The following is a 15,733-nucleotide window of genomic DNA, read 5'->3' on the forward strand; positions in this document are numbered from 1 at the left end:
AGTATAAATTTTGAAGTTGATGAGAGAATATAAAAAGAACGTTAGAAGAAAACAATGGTTAAAATAACATTATATAATAATTATGAACGGATGGTTTTTGAGATGATTTTACTTTCATTTATATACAGTTTATTTGTGACAAACTTTGTCGAAGGCCTTGGCGAAGTCCATGATGAGAACATCAGTCTGTTTGCCATTTTCCATGTTCCGGGTTATGTCATCTGTGAATTAAAGAAGCTGTGTTTCACAGGATCTGCCCTTTCTGAAGCCGTGTTGGAGAGGATAGAGAATCTTTTTTTTTCGGCATGATTCATGATGTGGCTGGTGACAATGTGTTCTAGGAGCTTGCAGCAGATGCATGTTAGGGAGATAGGGCGATAGTTTTCTGGTTTATATCTGCTGCCTTTCTTGTAGACTGGGGATACATTGGCTTTCTTCCAGTTATTAGGGATGGTGCTATTTTTAAGTGACAGAGTGAAGATGGTGTTGAGTATTGGAGCGATGTCAGATGCCAATTCCTTGAGGATGCGAGGACTTATGTTGTCGGGTCCTACAGCTTTATGTGGGTTCAAATAATATATTATAATACCATCATCGAAACAAAATATCTTCCCAAAAAGGTTTACTTATAAGTTGTATTCATTAATTCATATCCAAATATTTTAAAAACAGTATTAGATATTATATAATTATAACGTACTTAATTGATTTCGGTAATGCTAAATATATTTCGGTTAGTATCTAACAAGGGAAGTAATTTGAATAATGCTTGAATTTATTATGCTAATAACATCATTAAAATAAAATTCTTTTCGTAGATTTTTTTACTGGAAGTCAATTTAAGTTATTTATGTACAAGAATGCAAACATAAGCAAGATAATTAATCCTGGCTCGTTTTTATGAGTTGATTTCGGTAATGAAAAGTTGATTTCGGCAAAGTTAACGAAATCAAGTTGATTTCGCCTATCGTAACGTACCCGACAAAATAGTCTGCGTTTTAGACCGAGCCACGTTAACTACAACAACAACAACATGAGAAACAATGCGATTTTAAAAAAAGGTTAACTTTTATTCTTACTAGTAAGTTATTATGTAAATAAGGGAATGGGATAGGCAAGGCAATTGGAAAGATACTATAAAAGGAGAAAATGGATTTCGAGTCATTTCGGCCCATGCCGTATCGGCCGCAAACGTTTGCTACCCAAGACATTTCACTTTCATTTTCAGTCGCGGACATTTATAAGGCATTTTACAAAATTTAGAGTTGTCAGTAGACTACTGAGAGCCCTTATTTTCCTGCTGTAGGGTCTGAATCTCACGAGTCAGTGACGCTTTAACCAAAATTAAGAGTCATGAATAGATCAAGTCACTTTTGTTCATGCATGCTCTGTTTTGTTGTGTATCCTGTTTTCTCGTATTTTGGGGGCTTAACGGTATGACTAAATACCGAATATGAATTCATATTCGCGAATATGAACGGGAGTACCGAATATGAATATTATTTTCTTAAAATCAGCTCTTATGGGATAATTTATGTCAACAGACTATTAATTACTTGTATCATATATATTTTAATGAAAAAATAAATTCTGATCTTTTGGTTGTAAATTAATTACTCTGACCAAAAATTTACTCAAATATGAACGAGAATGACAGAACTCGGGGTTAAGGACTAAACTTAGTTGGATAATTTTAATAAAACAGTACTTTATAACCTGATACACAGTTTTTAAGGCAATATAAAGGAAGAAAGATCGTAACTGTGTGCAAAACAAAAGATATTCTGCTTGTATATACTGACCTTCACCCTCTAAGTGAACCAGGTGCTTTCTCGTAATCTCGTGGAATTTGATTGGTTGTTAAGGCTGGTCGATAAGTGATGATTTTATTCTACACACCAGTTCAAATCATTACTGGTTAGGGACATAAGTGTTTGGCCTGTTGATTGGTTACTACCACCGGGCCCCACCCCTCCCTCACCCACTCTACAACCCTCCTACATGTACCTCTCAAATCCATGTAAACTGCAGTATTTTTCATTCGAAAGATGTTTTAATTTTTGGTATATTCTTTTAATTCAATTTCCTTCATTTCCCATAAAAAGTAAAAAATTAATAACATATATATTTAGTAAAGGTATGTAACTTGCTGCTCATTTTTCATATGAACTCCATTATCCATAACTCCATACATATTTTTTCAACAATTTTCTAAATCTTGGTACCAGACGGTAGGGAATTGATTACTCTTAAAGGAAACAAAGCTGCCATTACAATCATTTCAAGTTTTTATAAGAAGAATATGTGTAATTTCGAAGTCACCGCAAGTGTATAAGTTGACAGAGACCTGCCCGATTGTGGGTTTTTTGTCAAAATTACCCGATTAAACGGCAGTTTATTTGAAATGAATGCTTATTATTTTGTATTGTGCATATAAATATGATAAAATTATATTATTATTTGTAATAACTGTTCAATCAAAACATCATATGAAACTATAACGAACCGTTTTTCCAATTTGTCAAATCTCAATCCAAAATGAAAGTATAAACGGATGCATTCGTATGGAGTCTTTTCATTGGTCGTGTGAAAACCTTAGACCAATGAAAATACTCTGTTAAAAAAATAAAGGAGAGAGCACCCTGCAGAACCATGATTACTTGCATTATGATATGGAATTTGATTATTTGACATGTCGGAAAAACGGTTTTAACATGAGAAAAATAATTTACCTTCAATCTTTTGGTTTGGAAATAAACAAGCTGATTCATTGATATATTTATTTTTTTATAGAAATGAAAAGCTGAGACTAATGAGTAAAGTAATATCCTATTATTATATTTGAGTGTATATTTGCTGATCATACCATGGAAGAAAAACAGCCGACCAATATCTACACATTCAAAGATGAAAAGCCGGAGAAGTTTGATACTCAGTACACTGCAAGTATCAAAGATCAACATGTACCACTAGTAATTGACAATGGTTAGTAACATATATATATTACATAATGGTTACTTAGCAGTTTATAATGGTTTATTATAAGTAACATACATGTATTATATATGACCATTAAGATTTTGTTGAATAAATTTTTCCATATTTCATAACTTACATACTTAAGTTAATATGATATCTAACAGTTATAATGCCAGACATGCTCGATAGAATTTCTGATATTTTACTGTGAGTCTTCTAATACAAATACATTTTAAGTATTGTCATCTATGTCAAACAGCATCAAAGCAAAATGTGGTTATAACTCTAACATTACTGTACACCTAGTGTAATAGTATATATTCAATTTAATGACTGAGGCTATATAAGCTGCAAGGTGTAACATTTAACATGCCTTATTCCAAGTAATAATAAGTAGGTAAAGTGACTTAGCTGAAGAGATACTGTTAAATTTCGTTCGCTCTAACTCAGATCGCTCGAATACTTTCCTTCGCTCGATCTCATCGCCCAGTCCCAGCAAAATTCCTATATAACATATATTGTTCTACCTTAGATCCCTCAAACATGGATCGCTCGAACTCTCGTGTTCATGTAACGTGACTTGTAACTGTGTAATCTACTTATACTTGTTTGTTATTGCATTGATTTTATTAATATTTGGACACAACTTGTTGAACCCATCATACCACATAAATTAATCATATCTCCTATGCCTTCAGTTTATAAAATTTTTGTTTGAATTTTGATAAAAAAAAATTCCAAAATGCCTGTATGAAAGAAATATGTTGGTATTTTTTCTTATGAGCAAATGGTACATGCACTGAATGATTGCTAAATTGTTAAAACCCAACTTAAAATAGCAGCATAATATTTTGTTCCATAACATTTTATTCTGTTTATGCACATTTATCATGTGTGTTATTACAGAAACCTTCTTTGTTCTTTAAAGTCAATCAGAAGATTATGGTTAATTATGAAAATATTCCATTAGATATAGCTTTATTTATACCCTTTAAATGTGCTGGATCATGCAGATCATATTTTAAAAAAGTTAATCAAATTTGCTACAACTTTGTTACTTATTGGTTAAAAACAACATAAAAACAACATTTAGGACCAAGTTGTCAGTATTTCAGATATGACATTGGTTATTGAATGGCCTTAACCCACCCCATAAAGCATAAAAAAGCCAGGAGTGTGGGTTCCACTTGTGATGGCTCTTGTTGATAAAACAACTGGATTTGATAGCATTGTCATGTATGTTTGTTCCCCTTTGTTTGATATGCAGTTGTGATCTGAGCAGTTTTCTGGTTCTGTATGTCCCCTCAATAAAATGAAATATTTGTTTTGCTAAGACTTGCTGAGGTATATCTTATTTTAGCACAGGAATGTCTGAAATTTTTTCTGTGAAATGCTTTTGAAACCATATGTTAATTCATGATTTTAAGCTGTAGTTCAGGTATAGTTGACAAATGTCAAAATTTGAATCTACAGTTTATACTGATATTTTTAAAGGTTCATATCACTGTAGAGCGGGATGGGCAAGTCATAACAAGCCAGACTTGGTGTTCAAAAATGTCACAGCCAAATTTAGAAGTCGCAGAGAAAAGGTAATTTTTGTTTCATACATAGAGCTTCCAAGATTCAATAGAGCTTAACTTCTTATTTAACAGCATACAACGTATGTTCAAAAAGTTTGTGGACTCTTGCTGTCGTTTTTTTACATGGTTCATAAAAATAAACTTGGTTGATATTAGGTACTCCAAAGCAGTTTTTTCACTGATGAACACTAAAACTGTGTGGAAAGTCATGTAAGTTTCGGCACTTTCTTTGATGATTTGGGACTACTGTGTATAAACATCAAAGATTGGCAGATTCTGCTCCATATCTTGGTCAGAGGGGCTAAAATACTTTTTTCATAGCTCTATCATTGGCTTTAGAGCAACCAGTGACTTTCATAGCAACAACTATTGACAACTTTAGTAGATCCTTTTAATATTCTTTGATATATGATTTGTATTGACAGATACACATACAAACTGTTACTATATCATACAAAATATCAGTTCAATATTAAAATACATTATCATTATGCTGTCTTTTAAAGTTCCATCATCATTTGATTTATTTTATTGACATATTTGATCTGTTACATTTCATAAATATACTAAAATGTATTGGAAAATATATTGAGATTAATTTTGTTTTCTTATTTCTTATATACATGTAATATATACATGATCTTCTGATTTAATGTAAAAAAATATTTTTAAATAGTAGGTACCAGTTGGCTATGGTTCAAGTATAGAGGCATGCCTGTCTGAACTTCTGTATGGTCTGACTAGAATATGGTCTATTACTTGCTTTATTCTTTTATTTCAATGTTGAAAACTCAAAACATATGAAATGAACATGATGTTGTATATTAAAGGATGCAGAGATTCAGATTGGCAATGACATCAGTAATTTTGAGATGGTGAGAATGATAATGAGGTCACAGTTTGACAGGAATATTATAACTCAGTATGATGTTCAGGTAAACTTAACTTATTACTTGCCGGAACAGAGAGATGATAAGCCTTTGCTACCAGTATAGAGTCAGGCCAGTGCAGTATGATTAGCTCTATACTGTGGGTAGCTCAATTTTGAATTTTAGCTCACCTTGTCAACATTTACAGAGGTAAGCTTTTGTGATAGCCTGATGTCCATCTTGTGTCATCTTTTGTGCATTGTTATTCACATTGGCCCCATCCTATGCTCATGGTTAGCTATTGTGTCTGTCTGTTGTTTGTCGTCAACAATTTCTTTAAACAATATCTCCTCTGAAACCAATGATGCACATTAACCAAACTTTACAGGAATGATCCTTGGGTGGTCCCCTTTCAAAGTTGTTTAAATGGTTCCAGTCTGTTGCATAAGTAGGTTACAGGGCCAGAAAAGGAGTTTCAAAAATGCAAATTAAAAAAATCTTCTTGTTTGAAAGTACAAGGCCCAGAGCTTTGTTATTGGTATATGATGTCATCTGTTGGTCCTCTACCAAACTTGCTCAAATTTTGTCTCTAGTGTCAAAATTTGCCCCACCCCAGTGGGAGGGAGGAGGGTGGGTGAATGACCAAGTCTAAGAGGGTTAAAGATTATTTGGCCCATAGAAGCATTGTGTTGGTAATGTTAGAAGTCTAACTCCAAGATTGTTCAAATTGGGGTGATAACATATATGTTTATAAGAAACTATAAAAATTCTTCTTGGGTATCTTGAAGGTAAGAAAAAAGGCTTAGAGCTTTGATATTTGGTATATGGTATCATCTATAGTTTCTCTACCAAAGTTATTCAAATTTTGCCTTTAGTGTCAAAATTGGCTCTATCCCTGTTGTCATAGTTTTTTCTTATATGTGTATAGTAAAAACTTTAAAAATCTTCTTCTCTGTAATGACAAAGACTAGATGTTAGAAATTTGGCATGAAACATTGTGAAGTTGACCTTTACCAAGTTGACCTACTTTCTTGTCCTTTGATGTACAGCTACGTTTATGAAATTCGGACCATGTGCACAGTTTTAGATGTAAAATTAAACTTTGATATCAGCTGACCTAAATTTTGATGAAGTGACTTACCTTCTTGTCCTTTGATGTACAGCTATGAAATTTGGAACATGTGCACAATTTTAGATGTAAACTTCAGCTTACCTAGATTATGATGAAGTGACCTCTTTTGCATTCTTTATATACAGCTATGACATTTTTGATCAATTGCACAATTTCAGGTGTATAACAGAAATTTAAATTAAATAATTTGACCGAAATATTGACCTGCAACCTACTTTCTTTGTTTATGATGGTCTATGAAATGAAGACAATGTATAATAGTATAATTTAAAACAAATATATTTTGCATGAACTTGAAGTATGGTCTAGTGACCAACATTTTTTAATTTTTGAAAATAAAATTTAGTTTTCCACGGGCTTTTCACAATAACAGTCTTTTTTTAAAAGGTAAAGAGTTTTTTGTGGAAATTTGGTTTCTTTTTTGGGTCTCTTTTTTTTAGTAGATTTTTTTGGGGGAACACACATTTAAATTTTCTTGTGCAACATTCTTGGCAGAGAGCTTAGATATTTGGCATTATACATTGTGTAGTAGATCATTTATTGGTTATTTGATTCATGGCCCAAATGTGACTCAATGAATTACCTCTGCATTGAAGAATTATGAACTTCCCTAACAATAGATATCAGGAAAGTATTAAGGGTCATCATAGCCCTCTTGTTATATTGAAATCTCTTAAATGTTGAGAAGACTGTTCTAAATCAAAAACAGGGTAAGTTCTTTATAATTACAAGTTTGATTGTCATTTGCCTCAAAATCATGTGGGATTTTATGTGGTCTGCCACTTGCAGAGTGGTAATTACTTGTAAGTTATTCAGGAAAGGTTGGATGAACAAAAATGTGTTAGAAATATCCTAAAAACATATAAACAAAGAAGCAAATCATGTTTTTAATTTAAAAGACACCAGTCTGTAAAGCCAAGGTTTAACTTTTGTAGGCAATTAGCTGACTTTAAAAAAAATTGCATGAAAACAAAAGTTAATGAGTCCAAAGACAAAACTTTGCCATATTTGTTACTCAGTACATTTGAAACAAGTAAAAAATTGCTGGGAAATGCAGCAATATGATTGTCACGGCGAAAAAAACAACAAAAAAAAACAACCCCCAACACAAAAAAACAACAACAAAAAAACAGTTTAATATATTGATAAGGTATCTCCAAATAGCATTGTGTTTAATTGACATGCTAACTTGTTCATATCATAATGTTACTTGTTACAAGAGCCGTGTTTATGTAGTAGAACAGAATAATTATCATTCTTCTGTACTGCATACCTCTTGAGTGAGATTTATCCACCTATGAAGGTTTATGTTGATATCTCAAAGGCTTTTGTAGTTATGCTCTGGACAAAATTAAGTATGAAAAATAACAAAGGGCAATAACTGAAAAATAATGCACGGTAGGTTAAATGTCTTATGTGCTGCACTCCTCTTCAATGAGATCTATCCATCTATGAAGTTTCAAGTTGATACCTCTAACACCTTTTTGAGATAAGCACCGGACAAAAAATATGAAAAATTACAAATGGCAAAACATTATAAAGGATAGAGTTATCATTCTTGTGCACAACATTCCTCCTCAAAAAGATCTATCCACCTATGAAGTTTCATGTTGACATTTCAAAGACCTTTTTCAGAGATATGCTCCACTCAGGTGAAAAATTTAGTATGAAAAATAATAAAGGGCAATAACTCAAAAATTATGAAGGGTAGAGTTATCACTCTTTTGCACTGCATACCTCCTGAGTGATATCTATCCACCTTTGAAGGTTCATGTAGATATCTCAAAGGCTTTTTAGTTATACCCTGGACAAAATTAAGTATTAAAAATAAGAAAGGGCAATAACTGAAAAATAATGCACGGTTGGTTATCATTCTAGTGTGCTGCACTTCTCATTAAAAAGAGCTATCCACCTATGAATTTTCAAGTTGTTACCTCTAACACTTTTTTAGATATTCTCCTGACAAAAAGTATGAAAATAACAAATGACAATTACTCAAAAATTATAAAGGAAAGAGTTATCATTCATTCTTTCATCCTCAAAAAGATCTATCTACCTATGAAGATTACATTGACATCTCAAAGTTTGTTTTTTAGCTCACCTGAGCATATGCTCAGGGTGAGCTATTAGGCTTACCCGTCGTCCGTCGTACGTTGTCCGTTTACACTTTTAAAACATCTCCTCTGAAACATAATGAAACTTCACAGGGATGTTCCTTGTGTGAAGCCTTAACAAAGTTGTTCAAAGAATTTAATTCCATGCAGAACTCTGGTTGCCATGGCAACCAAAAGAAAAAAATTTAAATATCTTCTTCTAAAAAAACCCAAAGAGCTAGAGCTTAGATATTTGGCATGAAACATCATCTAGTGAGTGTCTACCAAGATTGATCAAATAAAAGCCCTGGGGTCAAAATTGGCCCCGCCCAAGGGGATCATTGATATTCCCTATATGCATCTAGTAAGAACTTTAAAAAACTTCTTTTAAAGAACCCAAAGAGCTAAAGCTAAGATATTTAGCATGAAACATCTTCTAATGGGTGTCTACCAAGTTTGTTCAAATAAAAGTCCTGGGGTCAAAATTGGCCCCGCCCCGGGGTCATTGATTTTCCTCATATGTGTATAGCAAAACTTAAAAAATCTTCTTTGAAAAAAAACCAAATAGCTAGAGTTTAGATACTAAGCATGAAGCCTCTTCTAGTGAGTGTCTACCAAGTTTGTTCAAATAAAAACCCTGGGGTCAAAATTGGACCCGCCCCGGGGATTATTCATTTTCTTTATATGTGTATAACAAAAACTTAAAAAATCTTCTTTGAAAAAAACTCAAATAGCAAGAGTTTAGATATTAAGCACGAAGCATCTTCTAGTGAGTGTCTACCAAGTTTGTTCAAATAAAAGCCCTGGGGTCAAAATTGGCCCGCCCCGGGGGACATTGATTTTCCTTATATGTGTATAGCAAAAACTTAAAAATCTTCTTTGAAAAAAAACTGAATAGCTAGAGTTTAGATATTAAGCATGAAACATTTTCTAATAAGTGTCTACAAAGATTGTTCAAATAAAAGTCCTTGGGTCAAAATTGGCCCTGCCCCAGGTATGTCATTGTTTTTAACTATATGTGTAAAGAAAAAACTTGACCAGCTAGACCTTAGATGTTTAGCATGAAACATTTTCTAATTGGTGTCTACCAAGTTTGTTCAAATAAAAGCCCTTGGGTTTAAACTGGCCGCGCTCCGGGGGGCCTATATACAGGTGAGCGACTTCAGGGCCATCATGGCCCTCTTGTTTTTAGTTAATTTATGCTCCACTCAGGTGAAAAATTAAGTATGCAAAATTACAAAGGGCAGTTACTCAAAATTTAGGAATGGTAGAGTGCACTCTTGTGCATTGCACACCTCCTGAGTGATATCTATCAGATATGAAGTTTCATGTTGATATCTCAAAGGCTTTTTGAGTTATGCTCTGGACAAAAAATTTGAAGAAATTTGAAAGAGTTTGAAGAATAACAAAGGGCAATAATGAAAAAATATGCAGGGTAGAGTTATCATTCTTGTGCACTGCACTTTTCCTAAATATGATTTATCCACCAATGAAGTTTCAAGTTGATACCTCCACCTATGAAGTTTCAAATTGATACTTTTTGAGACATGCTCCGGACAAAAATGTAGACGGAAGGACAGACTAATGGAGACTAATTCTATATGCCCCACCGTCTTTTCGGCGGGGGGTTTAATAAAACATTTTCTTGCTCATATCTAAAGGAAACTCAGAATTTTGCTCACAATCACGAGACATGAATTCTGAATGAAGTTTGATGTTGTGGTAAAAACTGATTTAAGGACCAAATTAAGTTATTTTACAACCTGGTATGGTGAATGTTTATTGTGAAACGCATATAGAAACAAATCTCATTTTAGAGAATTGCGCAAGAAAAATGAAATTATTCAAAAAAAGACAATTTAAGTTCTTAATTGCAGATATAGAAACTTAGGAATGTAATGTTCAAAGACATTTTACACGTGAAAAGATTCACTCCGAGAGAGACATAGATCCGACATGAGAACACACATAAGTTCAAATATGTCGTCCCTTCGTGTTTTCGCATTTTCGCATTTTGAGGCGAAGACGCGAAAATATACGGATGGCGTAAATCAGCCACCATATATAATCCATTCAAGGCGAATTTCTCAAGCATGTCGAAAGGATGTCCGGATATATGTTAATATAAAACGCTGATATTTTGTGTGTTGATAAAAATACTGTTTAGATTCTATATGGTTTTGAAAAAAACCTGTTTCTATGTAACTTTTCACGGAAATGGGCTGTACAATGATTGCGTAGATCTAAAAACAATAAAATGTCGGCTATAGAAATCGAAAGGCATTTTGTCATGTGACTTTTGCCCATGCTACCGAAAACTACCCATCACAATATCACGGCGTTGAGACGCCGTGAAATAAGGCCAAATATCAAACAATGTTACAGGATTTAAGAAAACTTTTCTCTCAAAAAATCTCTTTTTTTTTGCCATTTTTGCAACCAGACCATTATGTTATGTTTGTCCTTGCATTTGAACCCATTTCTTGACTTTGTAAAGAAAAAACTTGGTATTTTAGTGAATACTGGACAGTGGCTGCTAAGGTTGATATGAATGTGCCCAACATTGTACATAAGAGAAGAGATTTGATTTGTAACTAAATTTAACAGAACTTTAATATTTGTTTGAAGACATACCTGATGACAATGAAAAATTCATAATTCAATGTTATACACTGTCATTATGAGTGAAATTGGTATATTTTACAGGAACAGATATTTGACTACATGTTTTCTAACCTTGGTATCAATACAGATGGGAAGGTTGATCATCCTGTAGTGATGACAGAGACGGTTTCTAACCCCAACTACTGTAGACAACGTATGTTATAGACATATTTTTTCTTGTCTATCGTAAGATTGCAATATATTTAGTTTTCATAGTTTCTGCTTTCAATGAAAGCATACACATGTATTTTTAAACCCCCACCAAACATAGTTTGTGGGATGGGCAATATATGAATCACTTTGGACCATCCTATCTCATCTCCGGAAGAGATATTGACTTGAAACTTGGCACATCAAAGCAATATCACAATGCATCTGTGTCAAGTTTCATAACTTGATAGTTAATTTGACAGATTTATGCCCCTTTTTTCCCCAAAATGTACCAAAGTGTTTATTTTTTAATTGTTAATTAATGAATTGTCTTCATACTTGGACACAACAATCATTTGGAATATTCCTTCAAGTATACCAAACTGACCTTGACCTTGAGTCATAAATAACCTTGACCTTCAAAGTTAAATTATTGCTAATTATTTGCTGTAACTGGCCAGAATTTTGTTATTTATGAATGAATTGTCTTTATATTTAGTCACAACATCCTTTAGGGCAAGACCTTTATGGAGATCAAATGATTTGAGAACTTGGCTGAAAAAATGACTATGACCTTGATAGTGTAATTATTGAATTTTCACTGTTTTTTAGCTCGACTATACAAAGTATATGGAGAGCTGTCCTACTTGCCCCGGCGTCAGCGTCCGTGTCCAGATTTCAGATTAAAGTTTTGGTGCAGTAAAATATTTTCACTAGAACTATTTCATTTCTTAAGATATCAACTTTAAACTTCAAATATATGTTCCTTATCATCAACCAAATCTTTTGTGACAAGGTTCATAACTCTAGCACCAATATTTTTAGATTTATCTCCCCTTGAACTTGAATTTTACTTAAAAAATATTATTTTTTACTGTTTCTTCTTTATTTCTTAAAGGATCAACTTCATACTTCAAATATATCTTCCTTTTCATCGACGATATCTCATGTGACAAGGTTCATAACTCTAGCACCAATATTGCCAGATTTATCTCCCCTTGAACTTTGAATTTTACTTAAAAAATATTATTTTTTACTGATACTTCTTTATTTCTGAAAGGATCAACATCATACTTCAAATATATGTTCCTTATCATCAACCACATCTTATGTGACAAGGTTCATAACTCTAGCACCAATATTTACAGATTTTCCTCTCCTTGAACTTAGAATTTTCCTTAAAAAACATTTTTTTTTACTGTTTTTTCTTTATTTCATAAGGGATCAACTTCATACTTCAAATATATGTTCCTTATCATCAACAGCATTTTATGTGACAAGGTTCATATCTCTATCACTAATATTTTTAGATTTATCTCTCCTTGAACTTAGAATTTTACTTAAAAAATATTATTTTTTACTGTTACTTCTTTATTTCTTAAGGGATCAACATCACATTTCAAATATATGTTCCTTATCATCAACAGCATTTTATGTGACAAGGTTCATATCTCTAGCACTAATATTTTTAGATTTATCTCTCCTTGAACTTAGAATTTTACTTAAAAAATATTATTTTTTACTGTTACTTCTTTATTTCTTAAGGGATCAACATCACATTTCAAATATATGTTCCTTATCATCAACCACATCTTATGTGATAAGGTTCAAAACTCTAGCACCAATATTTTTAGACTTATCCTGCCATGAACATATATTTTTTTACTTGAAAAATGTTTTTTTTTTACTGTAACTTTTTTAGTTTTAAAGGTATCTACCATAAGCTTCAAATAGATATTCCTTATCATTAATTACATCTTATGTGACAAGGTTCATAACTCTTGAAGCAATATTTTCAGATTTATCTCCCTTTGAACTTAGGATTTTCTTTAAGAAATATTATAACTTCTTTACTATTTAAGATAACCTACTTCAAACTGCAAATATATATTTCATTACACACATGTTGTGTGACAAGGTTTATAACTCTAGTGTGACTATATTAATTATTCCCCCTCTGAACTTGAAATTTATGTTAGCAGATGTTATTATTTTACTATAACTTAATACATTATTATACATAATTGATTTTTCTTTCATAGGTTTGTCTTTCTTACTGTGTCCAGTATTTCATTAGTTGCGCTTCGTTGTCCTGTGACAACTCTTGTTTCTATGGTTACCGGTAAAATGTTGTAAAACTCAACTTGACTTTGACCTTTATAACATTGACCTTAAAAATCAAATTATTGTAATTTATAGTTTTCCTTTTTTTAATTGGCTATAGCTTGAATTTATTGTCTTTATACTTGTGAAATCAATCTTTTGAACAAGTCATTAAAGAAGATTTAATTGACCATGACCTTGAATTGACTTAGACATTTAATGTCCAAATTTGTGAACTTTGTTACAAATTACAATTGATCATAAGTTCTTTTTAAATATTTTTTATGGATTAAATGAATTTATACTTAGACAAAAGAACCCTTATGATAAAACAGACATTTTGAGCAATTTTGATAATTACTTTGACTTTTAATTGACCTTGGAAGTCAAGGTCAAATTGTTTAAATTTGCTTAGATTGTTATAAGTAGCCTCTAGCACAATTTTTAAACAATCAAAGAATATCAACGTGAAACTTGTTATACTTAATAATCATGACACAGGCACAGTTGTAAAACAAGGGACATTATCCTGATATCAAGACTTTTAGAAGTAACGTGCCCCTTTTAAAATTATAATATTTATAAAGGTTGTTTATTGAATGTGGATGCCTTTACAGATAAGTATTAACACTGCATGCATGCTCTTGTATTGGATATTGTGTTAGTAATGCAGTAAATTATGAAAGGAAAAAAAACAAACACATTTTTCTGATAATTTTGAAAACTTTCTTTCTTGAAATAAGAGGTTAGAAATAATATATTTACAAATTCAGCCTAACAAGACTTGAAGATCATTTTTGGAGAAAAATAGAGGAGCTATCATCATGACCCTCTTTTTGGCTTTGATGTTGATATCAGCATTGGTGTCAGCTTGGTTAACCTTTTCATTAAGGTCCATATTCACAGAAAATATAAAAAAGCTATCCTCTTAAATCTTGGTACATTGTATTTTGGATATTTTTAACCATATCATATACAGAGATATTGTTTATTTTAGAGATGTCAGAGTTGTTGTTTGAATGTTATGGGATTCCAAAGGTGACATATGGTATTGATTCATTGTTCAGTTTGTTCAAAAACCATCCACAGCCAGGTATGTTTAATGATAGTTTATACATTGTTCAGTTTGTTCAAAAACCATCCACAGCCAGGTATGTTTAATGATAGTTTATACATTGTTCAGTTTGTTCAAAAACCATCCACAGCCAGGTATGTTTAATGATAGTTTATACATTGTTCAGTTTGTTCAAAAACCATCCACAGCCAGGTATGTTTAATGATAGTTTATACATTGTTCAGTTTGTTCAAAAACCATCCACAGCCAGGTATGTTTAATGACAGTTTATACATTGTTCAGTTTGTTCAAAAACCATCCACAGCCAGGTATGTTTAATGAACAGTTTATACATTGTTCAGTTTGTTCAAAAACCATCCACAGCCAGGTATGTTTAATGACAGTTTATACATTGTTCAGTTTGTTCAAAAACCATCCACAGCCAGGTATGTTTAATGACAGTTTATACATTGTTCAGTTTGTTCAAAAACCATCCACAGCCAGGTATGTTTAATGACAGTTTATACATTGTTCAGTTTGTTCAAAAACCATCCACAGCCAGGTATGTTTAATGACAGTTTATACATTGTTCAGTTTGTTCAAAAACCATCCACAGCCAGGTATGTTTAATGACAGTTTATACATTGTTCAGTTTGTTCAAAAAACCATCCACAGCCAGGTATGTTTAATGACAGTTTATACATTGTTCAGTTTGTTCAAAAACCATCCACAGCCAGGTATGTTTAATGACAGTTTATACATTGTTCAGTTTGTTCAAAAACCATCTACAGCCAGGTATGTTTAATGACAGTTTATACATTGTTCAGTTTGTTCAAAAACCATCCACAGCCAGGTATGTTTAATGACAGTTTATACATTGTTCAGTTTGTTCAAAAACCATCCACAGCCAGGTATGTTTTAATGACAGTTTATACATTGTTCAGTTTGTTCAAAAACCATCCACAGCCAGGTATGTTTAATGACAGTTTATACATTGTTCAGTTTGTTCAAAAACCATCCACAGCCAGGTATGTTTAATGACAGTTTATACATTGTTCAGTTTGTTCAAAAACCATCTACAGCCAGGTATGTTTAATGACAGTTTATAC

The 15,733-nt window shown here is 32.3% G+C and overlaps 1 protein-coding gene across 5 annotated transcripts in view; it reads left to right on the plus strand.

Moving 5' to 3' along the window:
• The first annotated feature begins 978 nt into the window (after positions 1–978).
• LOC132752029 (actin-related protein 5-like) overlaps positions 979–15,733 on the plus strand; it is a 34,942-nt gene continuing 20,187 nt past the window's right edge. Inside the window, exons 1-6 of one of the 5 annotated variants that reach the window (XM_060742287.1) lie at positions 979–1,081; positions 2,794–2,985; positions 4,474–4,568; positions 5,390–5,494; positions 11,360–11,471; positions 14,568–14,663. In XM_060742287.1, the coding sequence (XP_060598270.1) occupies positions 2,868–2,985; positions 4,474–4,568; positions 5,390–5,494; positions 11,360–11,471; positions 14,568–14,663 (526 nt within the window). In that variant the 5' untranslated portion in view covers positions 979–1,081; positions 2,794–2,867. Of the gene's footprint in view, positions 1,194–2,791; positions 2,986–4,473; positions 4,569–5,389; positions 5,495–11,359; positions 11,472–14,567; positions 14,664–15,733 lie in introns of all 5 variants that reach the window. The other 4 variants (XM_060742288.1, XM_060742292.1, XM_060742291.1 and 1 more) reach the window with 4 other exon arrangements.

The sequence above is a fragment of the Ruditapes philippinarum genome, unplaced genomic scaffold (assembly GCF_026571515.1).
Source record: "Ruditapes philippinarum isolate M1 unplaced genomic scaffold, ASM2657151v2 ctg1786_1_1_1_1, whole genome shotgun sequence".
Classification (NCBI taxonomy): Eukaryota; Metazoa; Mollusca; class Bivalvia; order Venerida; family Veneridae; genus Ruditapes; species Ruditapes philippinarum.